The 13106-nt window shown below is 48.9% G+C and overlaps 1 protein-coding gene across 2 annotated transcripts in view; it reads right to left on the bottom strand.

The window, feature by feature from the left end:
• Positions 1–13106, bottom strand: part of LOC144829004 (uncharacterized) — a 391507-nt gene that overhangs the window by 148881 nt on the left and 229520 nt on the right. For both annotated transcript variants that reach the window (XM_078687693.1, XM_078687694.1), the window contains exon 9: positions 5990–6032. In XM_078687693.1, coding sequence (XP_078543819.1) covers positions 5990–6032 — 43 coding nt within the window. The remainder of the gene's footprint in view (positions 1–5989; positions 6033–13106) is intronic.

Raw genomic sequence — 13106 nt, 5'->3', positions numbered from 1 at the left:
CAGGCCCTAGTGGTGGGCTTTCTCGCCTCCCAAATGATATCCATGCATTCAGGAGGCAAGTCAAGGTAGCCAAATTCTAAGACTTCAGGAGCCAGATCGCCAGGTTGAGCTGTTGCGGATCTGGATGCTGAATGTCGCCACGGCTCTGCGCCAAAAGGCTGGGTGTGAGGTGCAGCCTTTGATGCGGTACCACGGAGAGTTCCAGAAACGTGGTGTACCATGGTTGGCGTGCCCACGTTGGAGCAACCAGGATGAGCGTCATCGAGTGTTGCTTTAGCTTTCGTGCCACCAGCGGTATGAGAGGTGCTGGGGGAAAAGCGTACGCAAATCTGCCTGACCAGTTCATACATATCGCATTGCCCTGCGACTGTGGGTGAGGGAACCTGGCGGCAAAGTTTTGGCATTTTGCGTTTTCTTTTGTGGCAAACAGGTCTATTTCTGGATGACCCCACTGCTGGAAGTACGGGTGGAGTACTGATGGATGTATCTCCCACTCCTGCATCTGGTGGCTGTATCTGCTGAGCAGATCCGCCATCTGATTGTCCTTGCCCGGGAAGTGTTCCGCCATGAGGAAGATGTTCCTTTGAATGGCCCACTTCCACATGCTCTGAGCCAGATGAGACAACTGCGGAGAGTGTGTACCTCCCTGCTTTTGAATGTACTACATGGCCGTCATGTTGTCCGTCCGGATCAACAAGACTTTGTTGCACACATGTACTTTGAATGCCTTCAATGCCATGAAGATTGCCATCAGTTCTAGGTAGTTGATGTGCATCTTCTTTTGCTGCTTTGTCCATAGTCCCTGCACTGTGTAGTGGAGTACATGAGCTCCCCATCCCTGGAGAGATGCGTCCGTCGTCAGGATAATCTGTGGCACAGGCTCCTGAAACGGTCGGCCCTTGCAAAGGTTGTGTGGATTCCACCAATGCAGAGAGTTGTATGCCCGACCGGTCACCAACACTAGGTCGTTCAACTGTCCTTGAGCCTGCGTCCACTGATGAGCCAAGCATTCTTGGAGAGGACGCATATGTAGCCTCACGTGCGGGACTATGAAGATGCAGGAGGCCATCATGCCTATCAACTGCATGAACACTTGCTGGAAGCGAGTGTTGTGGTCTGAACTTCTGGATCAGCGACCTAATGCCGTCGATCCTCACAGAATTTGGCTGAGCTTTGGCTGCCAGAGTATCTATCGTCCCGCTCAGATACTGCCGCACATGGGCTGGCTGATGGTGCGACTTCGGATAATTCAGTGAGAATCCCAGATCGTGAAGGTGAATGGTGTGGGACATGTTGGCGGCGCACTGCTGGGCCGACTTTGCCTGGACGAGCCAGTCGTCCAGATAAGGGTAAACGTGAACGTTCTGCCTCCTGAGGTGTGCAGCTACTGTCGCCAGACATTTTGTGAACACCCTGGGCGCTGTGGTCACCCCGAAAGGTAGTACCTTGAACTGATAATGCCGACCCTGAATAGTGAACCTGAGGTATTTTCTGTGTGATGGATGCAGTGGAATATGAAAATAGGCATCCTTGAGATCTAAGGTTGCGAGGAAGTCTCCCTGATTGAGCAACAGGAGAACCTGCTGCAGTGTGAGCATATGGAAGTGCTCTGATAGAATGTACTGATTCAGGGGTCTGAGGTCCAGAATGGGTCTGAGGGACACGTCCTTTTTTGGGATTAAGAAGTACAGGGAGTACACTCCTGTGCCTTCTTCCTCCACCGGCACGAGCTCGATTGCCCCTTTTTGCAGCATGACGAGTACCTTGTGCTGCAATAAGTGCAAATGCTCTGTGGACATAGGACGGTGTTTTGGTGGCAGTTTGGGTGGAGTGGATGTTAACTCCAGACAATAACCGAACTGGATAAGTTTCCTGACCCACCTGTCTGTGGTGATGGATTTCCAGACGGGGAGGAACTGCTGGAGTCTCCCCCCGACAGGTGTAGTATGGTCGGGGGGCAGTGACAGGGCGTCACTGTTTGTTGGTGGCAAAGGAGCAGGAGTTGTTGTTTCCACGACCTCTGCCCTTGGTGCTGTTGCCCCGATAGCCGCCTCTACTCTGCTTGGTGGAAGAGGACTGCGCCCCACCTTTATTGTATTGCGTTTGCTGGGACATTTGGCCTCTGGAAACACCTCTGTTGCTTGAGCGACGAAAAGTGCTGCCCCGAAACTGCTGGGACTGCAGAGCCCCCATGGATTTAGCAGTCTCTGTATCCTTCTTTATCTTTTCTAAGATGGTATCCACCTCAGGACCAAATAACCTGTCAGGGTTCACTGGCTGATTGAGGATGGTAGTTTGTATCTCCGGCTTAAAACCGGAGATTCTGAGCCAGGCCTGACGTCTTAACATGACACTGGTGTTAATGGCTCTGGCCACGGTGTCCGCCACGTCCAGGGCACACTTAATTGAAGTCTTGGAGATAAGCTTCCCTTCCTGAATAAGCATCTCAGCTGCCTCTTTATACTGATCTGGAAGATATTGCAACAGGGTCTCTAGTGTGTCATAGTGCGCCCTGTCATTTCTGGCCAGGAGTGCCTGAGTGTTAGAGATACGCCAGATATTGGCTGCTTGAGCCGCCACCCTCTTCCCCGATACCTCCAGCACTTTAGATTCCTTGTCTGGGGGAGGAGCATCACCAGTGGTCTGCGAGTTCGCCCTCTTCCGGGCATTAGAAACGACCAGAGAGTCCAATGGCAACTGGCCCTTGATGTAGGTGGGGTCGCCAGGTGCTGGCCTATATTTCTTTTCGATCCTAGGGTTGATCACCCTGGCTCGTGTGGGTTACTTAAAAATGTCTGCAGCATGTTTGAGAACCCCTTTCAGCATGGGGAGAGTTTTGACAGTCTTTTCTGCTGTGGAAAAGGTATCAAAAAGGAAGTCCACTTCGATAGGGTCAGCATGCAGCTGAACGTCGTGGTTTTTAGCCGCCCTTTCAATTAGAGCATTAAATGCTGCCGAATCCTCAGTAGGAGAGGTTTTGACATTGTACACCTGAGGGTCCTGGGCAGTTTGCTGATCCCCTGGGTCACCTGCATCTGCCCACGAGTCATGGTGATCCTCAGGATCAGTGTTGGCAGGAAAACTATATTCCTCGTCTTCACCTTCTCCACCCTCCACATCCGAATAAGTGGGCGAGGGTGCAGCCACTCGTGGAGTCCGTGGAGCAAGAGGCTCCACCAGAACTGGAGATTCCGCTGCAGGCTTCTTGCGCTTTAAAGGAATCGTGTAGGATTTCAAAGGCTGAGTTGCCGTGATCTTCCTCTTGTAGAGGGTGAGTTTCCCGGTGTCGGCGTCGATATAGTGTTCCGACTGTTCCTCCACCGATGGTTGTCGAGGTTTCAGGCTCCCAAGGGGCTGAGAAGGCTTCGACGCTGTAGACACTTGGACGGGCACTTCGGTGACCAGCCGTGGTGCGAAGGCCTTTGGGGCTACCTTCGGCGGCAACGTAAACAGGAGTGGCGTCGAAGATTTTGGCGTTTTGGTAGCTGGCTTCGGGGTGGAAGCATCCTTCGGATCGCCCGCAGAAGCCTTGTTCCCGACGCGTTGCAGGGAGTCCGAGACTTGCTTCGTAAAGTAAGCAGACGTCTTCGTCGACCCGACAGACGTCTTCGGTCCACCAGCGAGTGAAGACTCCAGCGTCGACGCCTTGTTCTTATCCGGCCGAGGTACAGGAGCAGCCCTCTTCGGCGCACTGTGCCCTCCTTCCGTGCCGATGGCCTTCGGCGCCGACGTGTTCGTGTCGGTGGCTTTGACTACCAGGTGCGGGCCCCCGTCTTCGGTTCGACGCCTTTGGTTGATTGTGGCTCGACGGCCTTGCCCGATTTCGACTCGGCGCCCTTGGTCGACTTCCCCAGGTCGACAGCCTTCTTCGGCTTCGGCTGCCCCGACGTGTCCGAAGACGAGGAGGCGGCCGTAGGGACAGACGTCTTCTGTTTCGACGGCGTCTCAGTTACTTTCGATTTGGTCGACACCGAAGGTTTCAGTTTCGGTTTCGTTTAGACCAACGTCGGCTCCGCAGAAGTGTCCGTAGCCGGGCCCGTAGGCGAGGCCGTGGATCTGGGTTGAAGGTCTTGGGTAAGGCCATGTGGCGATCCCTCGACCTGAGCCTTGGTAATTGTTCGTTCGGGGCTTAGCTCTTCACATGAGCTATCTTCCGTGGCCCCGTAGGCCTCATTGTCGTCTCCTACCTCGTCGACGACTTCTTCTGCATCGACCACCTCGACGTCTGCGTCGTATTCGTAGTCGATCTCCTCCGCTGGAGGGGAAATCTGCATATGAACTTCTTGTTCGTCTGTTTCTTCTGTCGAAGATGTCCACCGGTGCCGGGGCCGATTGCCGGGCCTCCTGGCGCGCCACGCACCGAAGTCGAATCGTTTTCTTCGATCGAAACCTGGAACAAGCCATACAGTTGGCTTCATCGTGGTCCGGCGACAGGCACTTGTTGCACACAGGGTGGACGTCGATGTGTGGGTACTTAGATCCGCACACGGGACATTTCTTGAACGGACTCCGTTCCATGATGTTCCGTCGAAGGTCTTGCTGCGTCGACTGGGCCTCGAGCACCGAAGAGCCACGTGACTCCTCTGGACGTCCGACTCGGGAACTGAGCCGGAACAGAGCTGGGCACCGACCGCAAAACAATACCGACGGAATAGGAAAAAGGCCTTCAGGCCTTAAGAAAAGTCTATATCGATTCCGAACTGGAGATGTCGAATATACATCCGAACCCAATGGCGGAAAAAAACAATCTGGGGATGGAGTCGATGCCCATGCGCACTGTAGTCCAGGGGAGGAGCCACCTATCTCGTGATACTTCGAAGACTCTTCCAGGACAACAATGTGCAATCATCCGGACCCAACACTAGGCGGCGATCTATGCTATAGATATGAATTCAGCAGCCCACATGCCTCAAACTGAAAGTTCAGACAAAAGCAGAATGGAGTGCGTTCGATCAGCAGCGCATTTTTGGTTTGAGCTGGAAGTAGGGATAAACGACCAGCTGGGCATGGCCTGGAGGCTACTAAAGCACGTCTAGTGATTCGACGTGGTGGATTGTTTCTGTGTTTGAGGAAGAAAAGAACTACGTGATCGAGACAAAACAGTAGAATTAATATAACTACTGGTGAAGCAAAGGGAAACCCTGACGACTGCAAACCGAAGCGGGAGAGTACATCCGAACCTGTAGGTGGAAAAATGTATCTTACAACGGAGTCTATGCAAATGCACTGTATCACCGAGAGCAGGAGACACAATCTTGTGACTCGAAAACATTCTTCGAAGAAAAACTTGCAATCATCCAAGCCCAACACTACCTGGCGGACTTATGCACAGCATGTGTATCTACAGCCACACATGCCTCGAACATACAGGTAATTACAAGTGCCTGGGGTGGTGTACGCAGATTTTTCCGACAGCCTGTGGTCCGGCCAGAGATACAGCAGTACTGGAAACAAGTAAATGACTCTTTGACAAGTACATGGACAACCAAAACACAGTTCCCCTAAAGAATTTGTAATACACATATAGGGGGATAATGGGATACTCATGCACTCAAAGCAATGATTTGGTAGTCGACAAACACCGTAAATACAGTACGGAGAGGATTTGTTGGGAGGGGCATAGGAGACACCAGACCTGGAAAACTGGAAAAGGGACATGGAATGGTGTATGATGGCTGAAGAACAGGTCAACAAAGGCAGGGGATGCCCTAAGAAATGGGAAAAATAATGTGAAGCCTGGTAAGCGTTTAAAGAAATGCACTTAACTGCGTAGCAGGTTCTTAGTATAGGAACCGACCAGAGCGGAAGGGGGTGAGATGCTGTACTTCAATAACTGCACTCATACTATATAACATGAAACCTATATGCCTAGGTTTCACTACTGAGCAATTTATAAAAAATGAACTGTCAAGCCAAGATAAGATTTATTAATTGCATGTGTGTAGTGACAAATAACTTTTACACCAATTATATAATCAAATGTACTCACATGGGCTCTGAAGGATTTGTTTCTAATGAAGACTGCTCAGACGCTAAAAAAAAATCCATTTAGTGAGAAGCATTAGGACATAAATTCTTTAGTCAATTAGATACAATGTTGGCAACCTAAAGTAGACATTAAAACCTATTGGTATCCATTTAACTAAACCTCACTACACAAAAAAATACATATCTAGACAGAACAGGAAAATATTCAGTATGAATAAGGAAAATGTTACTTACCCAGTAGTCATCTGTTCTTAGCATGTAGAGCTGTAGATTCACATATTCCTGCCATCTGGTATTAGGGCTGGATGTTTGCAAGTTGTTTTTGTTTGATGAAGTCTTTCCAGTCTCGAGGTAGGTGACTCCTTTTGGTGAAGCATGGGCAACGAGATGTCCATGCGTCTGAATGTAAAATAAGAACTACAAACACTACAGGAAACCAGGGAGGTAGGTGGGCACTTGTGAATTTACAGCTCTACATGCCAAGCACAGATGCTTACTGGATAAGTACATGTTTTCTTTCCAGGCACGTGAGCTGTAGATCACATGCTTTGCATAGACTATATAGCAGTAATCTCCCTAAGTTGTGGCTAACCTGTAGTGGCGGGCGATGTTTGAAAAAGTGTTTTAAGTCCTGCTTGGCCTACATTTGCCTGTTGTCTTGAGGACACATCTACACAATAGTGTTTGGTGAATGTGTGTGGTGTAGACCATGCTGCTGCCTTACAAATGTCAGCTATGGGGATATTTCCCAAGAAGGCCGTTGTAACCCCTATTTTGCAAATGGAATGTGCTCTAGGGGGTACTAACAAATGTCTGAATACATTTTATAATCCATCTAGCAATACCAGATTTTGAAATAGGATTGCCTTTGTGAGGTTAAGAGACAAAGCAACAAAAAATTGCTTTGTTTTCCTGAAGTCTTTGGTTCTTTCCATGTAGTAAAGTAGAGCTCATCGAACATCCAGTCTATGTAGAAACAGTTCAGCTACAGAATCAGGTTGAGGAAAGAAGACAGGTAACAACGGATTGGTTAATATGAAAAGCAGAAACTACTTTAGGGAGATATTTAGGATTAGTATGAAGTACCACTATCATTGTGAAGCAGAAAGTAAGGCTCTTGTAGGGTTAATGCCTGAAGTACACAAACTCCTTAGTAAAGTGAACGCTATGAGAAAAGCGATTTTCCATGACAAGAATTGCAACTGACATTTGTGCATGGCTTCAAAGGTGGACCCATTAGCCTTGTAAGAAATATATTTAAGTTTTACTCTGGAGCAGGGAGAATTCTTGGAGGTATTACTCTTTTTAATCCTTCCATGAAGGCGTTAATCACTGGCACTCTGAATAAGGATAAATGTTGTCTGTTTTGCAAATATGCAGCCACTGCTGCTAGATGTAAGCTAATGGATGTATAGGCTAATCCACATGGCTGTAAATGCAACAGATAGCAAATGACGTTTTGTACAGAAGCATTAAGTGGATTGATATGGTGATTGTTACAATAAACAAACCGTTTCCATTTAGCAGCATAACATGCTCCAGTAGTAGGCTTTCTAGCCTCTTTAAGAGTATTCATTCAGTCTGGTGGAGATTGTAAATAACAAATAGTTTCCTACCCGTCGGTGTAGTTTTGCAGCTTGAAGATATTTCTGGATTCACTATGCTGTGCATTATTCCGCGGTCTAGTGGTTGGGTCTGGAATCGTAGTCTTTTATCTCTTTTTTTGTTTCGTAGCCAAGGTGGGTGTCGGCACGCTTCCAGCAGAAGCTCTCACCTTTGGGCGCCATCTTCGGATTATTTTTTTCTTGTTTTGGGTTAGGTTTGTGAATCCTTTTGCAATGTTTTCAAGTTCTTCTTTAAAAGTAAATGAATTTCCACTTTGTCACTTTAGGTGTCTGTATATTGTCCTTGTATTTCCACCTTCTTCTCCTGCCTCATCTTTCTGGCGGAGGTGGCTGGGTTCGCTAGTGAATCCAGAATGATCTTCAAGCTGCAAAACAGGTAAGAAACTATTCCTTTTGCAGCGTGAATCTTTCTGGATTCACTATGCTGTGCATAGACTTTGTAGCGGTTTGCTATGTTTGTGGCGGCTGGGTGGAAGATGAGTGTTGGTTGTTGAATATATGTTGTTGAATATATGTTGAAGCATTTTCTGTCCTACTTGTGCTTCCTTGTTCATTTGTAAATCCATGCAGTAGTGCTTAGTGAACGTGTGCACTGAAGCCCATGTTGCCGCCAGGCATATGTCTTGAATGGGTGTGTTAGCCAGGAAGGCTATTGTTGCTACCTTTTCCCTGGTAGAGTGGGCTTGTGCCCCCTCTGTTAGTTCTTGACTTGCCTGTTTGTGGCAGAATTGTATCGTTTGTGAGATCCATCCTGCGATGGTGGCTTTAGTTACTGCTCTACCCAGGAAACTGCTTGCGAAGGACACAAAGAACTGCTTTGTTTTCCTGTGCTCTTTAGTTCTTTCCATGTAATGCATTACTGCCCTTTTAGGGTCCAGAGTGTGGAGTGCCCTCTCTGCGCTTGTGGATGGTTTCTGAAAGAAGCTTGGTATCTGTATCGTCTGGTTCATGTGAAACCTTGACTCCACCGTTGGCATAAAGTGTGGGTCCGTTCTCATCACCACCCTATCATTGTGTATTTGGATGTAAGGTTATTGTAGCGTTAGTGCATGCAGTTCGCTTACCCTGCGTAGCAAGGTGATTGCCACTACAAAGGCTGTCTTCATCGTAGGCATTTGTAGTGAGGCCTTATGGATGGGTTCAAAAGGTGCCTTCATAAGCTCTGTTAGGACTAAATTAAGGTTCCATGCCGGTGGCGGCATCCTTTTTGGTGGTGCGATCCTTTTAGCCCCTTCCAGGTATCTTTTTACTATTTGTGATGTAAAGAAGCTCTTTCCCGGCTCTCCTCGTGTAGGCTGCTATCGTTGCTAGGTGTACTTTCAGTGAGGTAGAACTTAGGTTTGATTTTAGCAGGTGTGTTAAATATTTTAGCACGGTTGATTCCTTTGTCATCTTCTTGTGTAGTTTTTCCTTGATGCACCATTGTGTGAATCTTTTACATTTTGCCACATAGCACCTCCGTGTGGTAGGTCTCCTTGCCTCTCGTAGCACCCTCAGTGTGCTTTCCGGCAGTTTCAGGTGTGCAAACAGTCTTCACGGCCATGCAGCTAGGAAGAGGCTCTCTGGCTCTGAGTGGAGTACCTCTCAGTTTTGCATGGCGAGTAAGTCCTTCCTTTTCCCAAACTTGTGAGGTGGTCCCTGCGCCATCTCCACTATTTGTGAGAACCATGACTGCCTGGCCCACTGTGGTGCCACCAGAATCAGCGTCAGGTCGCTGGTTCTGCATTTGCTGAGTACCCTGTGCATCAGTGATATCGGGGGGAAAAGCGTAGGCAAATTTGATATCGGGGGGAAAAGCGTAGGTAAATTTTTTCGACCAACTTATCCATAGGGCATTCCCCTGGAATTATTCCCCTGGTTGCCTGGATGCAAAGTACCAGCATTTTGCATTCTGGTGTGTTGCAAATAGGTCTATTGTTGGTGTCCCCCACTTCTTGAATAGCCATTGTGTTTCCTGTGCATTGAGCTCTCACTCGTGGGACGACGATGTCTGTCTGCTGAGCCAGTCTGCCTCCACATTGTCCTTTCCTGGTAGGTGTATAGCTAGGCGGTCTATCTTGAGTGGGATAGCCCATCTCCATATTTCCTGCGCTAGGTTGGATAGTGTGACTGATTGTGTTCCTCCCTGTTTGTTGATATAGAACATCGTTGTGGTGTTGGTTTGTATCAACACTCTTTGCCCATACAGTTGTTTCTGGAGGCTTTTAGGGCAAGGAACACGGTCTTCAGTTCCAGGTAGTTGATGTGCTTGATCACATCCGTTGGAGCCCACTGGCCCCGCACCTTGAGCTGGTTCATGTGTGCTCCCCATCCCTTCTGGGATGCGTCTGTGGTGCTGGTCACTGTTGGGTTTCGTGGTGTCAAAGGCTTCCCCTTTGTTATGTTCTCCTTGTTCCACCACGCTATCTCCTCACGTGCATTACAACCACTAGATCTTCCCAAGTCCCTGTAGCTGGTGACCATTGTTGTTGCAGCCATTCCTGTAATGGTCTCATGTGGAGCCGTGTATTGGGGACTAGGTGTATGCAGGACCCCATCATCCCCATGATCTTGCTCGCTGTCCTCACTGTCAGAGCTCGCCCCTTCTGGTTCTGCAGTGTCTCCTTCAGCAGGGTAAGTTCTCTTGTCGCTGGGGAACACTTTGCTCTGTATGATGTTGATCTGTGCGCCTAGGAAGATCTTCACTTGTTCTGGTTCCATTGAGGATTTCCCCCAGTGTATTGAGAATCCCAGTTCTGTTAGTGTTTCTATGACCCGCTGTGCATGTTCTTTGCATGGTTTGTAGGAACTTGCTTTTATTAGCCAGTAGTCGAGGTAGGGGTATACATGAATCCCTTCCCTCCGTAGGTGCACTGCCACGGCTGCGAGGCACTTGGTGAAGTCCTGGTGCAGATTTTAGTTTGAAGGCCAGGGCAGTGACCTGGTAGTGTGCTTTGTCGATGGCAAATCTCAGTAGATATTTGTGCTGCCTGTTCATGGGAATGTGTAGGTAGGCGTCTTTTAGGTCTATGGTGGACATTAAGTCTCCGTCCCTTAACTGAGGAATGACTTCTTGTAGAGATGTCATTTTTAATTTGTGTTTTTATGTATTGGTTTAGGAACCGTAGGTCCAGGATGGGGCTTAACGTTTCATCTACCTTTGGTACGAGGAAGTAGTTATAGTACACTCCTTTGTTTCTTTCTTTGAATGGTACTGTTTCTATGGCCTTTTTGTGGAGGAGTTCTCATGCTTCCTCTATGAGTAGCGCTAGTTATTTTGCTGAGCGCGCTTTTCTTTTTGGTTTCCTGTTTGGCGGTTTCTTTTCCAGTTCTATTCAGTATCCGAACTGTATGATGTTCAGTATCCATTTGTCTGTTGTTATTTTCTTCCATTCCTGGAAGAAGTGTTTTAGTCTCCCTCCTACTGGTGTTACATGTTTGTTGATCTTTAGTCCGTGTAACCCTTTTTTGTTGACTTTGTTGTGCCCCTCCCATAGAGGTGTTGTGTGGGTGGGCACGCTTGGTGGTGCGGAGTCACTTTGAGGTGGGTTGCTCGCCCCCTCTTCTTGTTTGCCCTCGTCCATTTGCCCTCCGCGAAAGGACTGACCCCGAGGCTGGTATTGCCAGGTTTGTTTTTGCTGGCCCTGCTGTGCTTGATTGTCGCCCTGGTAGTTCTGCTGGAATGTCTGATGCGACTTTCCTGGCTGGTCTCCCCCTTCCGTTTGGCCTCCTTGTCGGGGTGCCTATTCTCATTCCTTTGAATTGCAAGGCCCCCATGGACCTTGCAGTTTCATTTTCTTTTTTGAGTTGGGTGAGTTTCTCATCCACTGGTGCACCAAACAGGGTTTCTCCATAGAAGGGTGTGTTCAGAATGTTATTCTGTACTTCCGGCTTTAAGCCAGAGATACTCAGCCAGGCTTGCCTTCTTTCTGTGACCACGATCATCATGAGCCTGCTGGATGTGTCTGCCGCATCCAGGGCTGATTTCAGGCATGATTTTACTATATTCTTGCCTTCCTCCACTAGGTGTGTTGCTCTCTGTTGGTATTGCTCAGGGAGGTGTTTGAGCAGCTGTCCGACCTCGTCTCAATGCTGGTACATGTCTGTTGAGTAGGGCATTAGAGTTGGCAATGCGCCAGTGTATTGCTGCATTCTTCTCCATTTTCCTTCCAGTGAGGTCTATCCTCTTACTTTCTTTGTCTGGTGGTGGACCTCAGTTTGTGGGAACGTTGGCCCTTTTCCTGGCTGTTGCTGCAATGATGGAGTCAGCCGGGACGGATCCCTGCATGTAGGGAGGATCTTTAGAGGAGTGTTTGTATTTCTTCTCTGTCCAAGCTGTGACAGACCTGCAGCTTGCTGGTTCCTTGAATGCCTCCCTACCCCGGTCCAGTACACTTCGTAGCATGGGGAGGAATTGACTCCTGGTTTGAGTGGGGAGCAGGGTCCTTTGGTTTTTCTTCCTCCAGTTTCACTCCATAAGCTGTTGCCGCGTTCCTGATGACCATGTTGTAGATACTATTGTCATCTGGCGGCGAAGGCCTTGAAGGATACGTTTCCACGACCTCTTCTGGGCTTTCGGCGTCGAGGTCCTGCCAATCCAGGTCCTGCGCCACCGAGGATGCCGCTGGTCTTCCTTGCCTTCCTCGTCATAGTTTAGGACATCTTCCTCTTGGTGTTCTTGGGGCTCGAGAGTTGTCTGCGGCTCTCCGGCGTCTAACCTCTTCGTCCTAGACGATAGTCAGAGCCGGTACCTACGGGATGGTGAACCTTTTCATCCGCTCGTCAAATTCTCTTTTCCTTTGCAGGATGTGATCCATTTCGGCCTCAAGTCTTTTCTTTTTCCTTTCCATCTCGGCGGCCTGTTCGGCGTCGAGTGATTCGGACGATCTCATCGACGTAGCCTCGAAGTAGCGTTCGGGTCCTTTTCTTTCGGCGTCGAGCGCGCCTTTTCGGGGACATGCTTAGACGACCTAGGCTTTTCTTGTGCTTTCGCCATCTGGGAGTCCTTTTTGACGGACACGCTGGGCTGTTTGTCCCTGGATAGACATTTTCAGCAGCAGTGTTCCTTTCGTGGACTTCAACTCTGTTTTTCGAGAGTCTGACTCAGGCTTTTGAGAGTCTGTCGGGATTTATGGGGTCGACGTCTCTCCTACCTCTTTTGATGTTTTCTTATCGGTCTCTATGACCATGTAGTCATCTGCTTCCTCGGCGATATTGTACTCTTCCTCACTGGAGAGGCCCAAGTCCCGAAGCGACGGAGGTTGACCTTGGCTTTGCATGTTGTAGTTGGCTCTCCTCTGTCTACCTAACCCTGATAGTCTTCGGGGTGAAGACGGAGCAGGCGTTGCAATCCTTGCTCTCGTGGTCGACCGGCAGGCAGAGGCTGCAAACCGGGTGCTGATCCTTGAACGGAGTTCATTCCTGCGCTCAGGGGGCACCCTGTGCGCGCATTCTCCATTGGACGTAGAAGTCTTCGATGTTCTCCTTCGTCGTCGTCCCATCTCAGTGGTCTTG

Source organism: Lissotriton helveticus, chromosome 4_1, assembly GCF_964261635.1.
Source record: "Lissotriton helveticus chromosome 4_1, aLisHel1.1, whole genome shotgun sequence".
Classification (NCBI taxonomy): Eukaryota; Metazoa; Chordata; class Amphibia; order Caudata; family Salamandridae; genus Lissotriton; species Lissotriton helveticus.
This window is presented reverse-complemented; position numbering and strand designations above follow the sequence as displayed.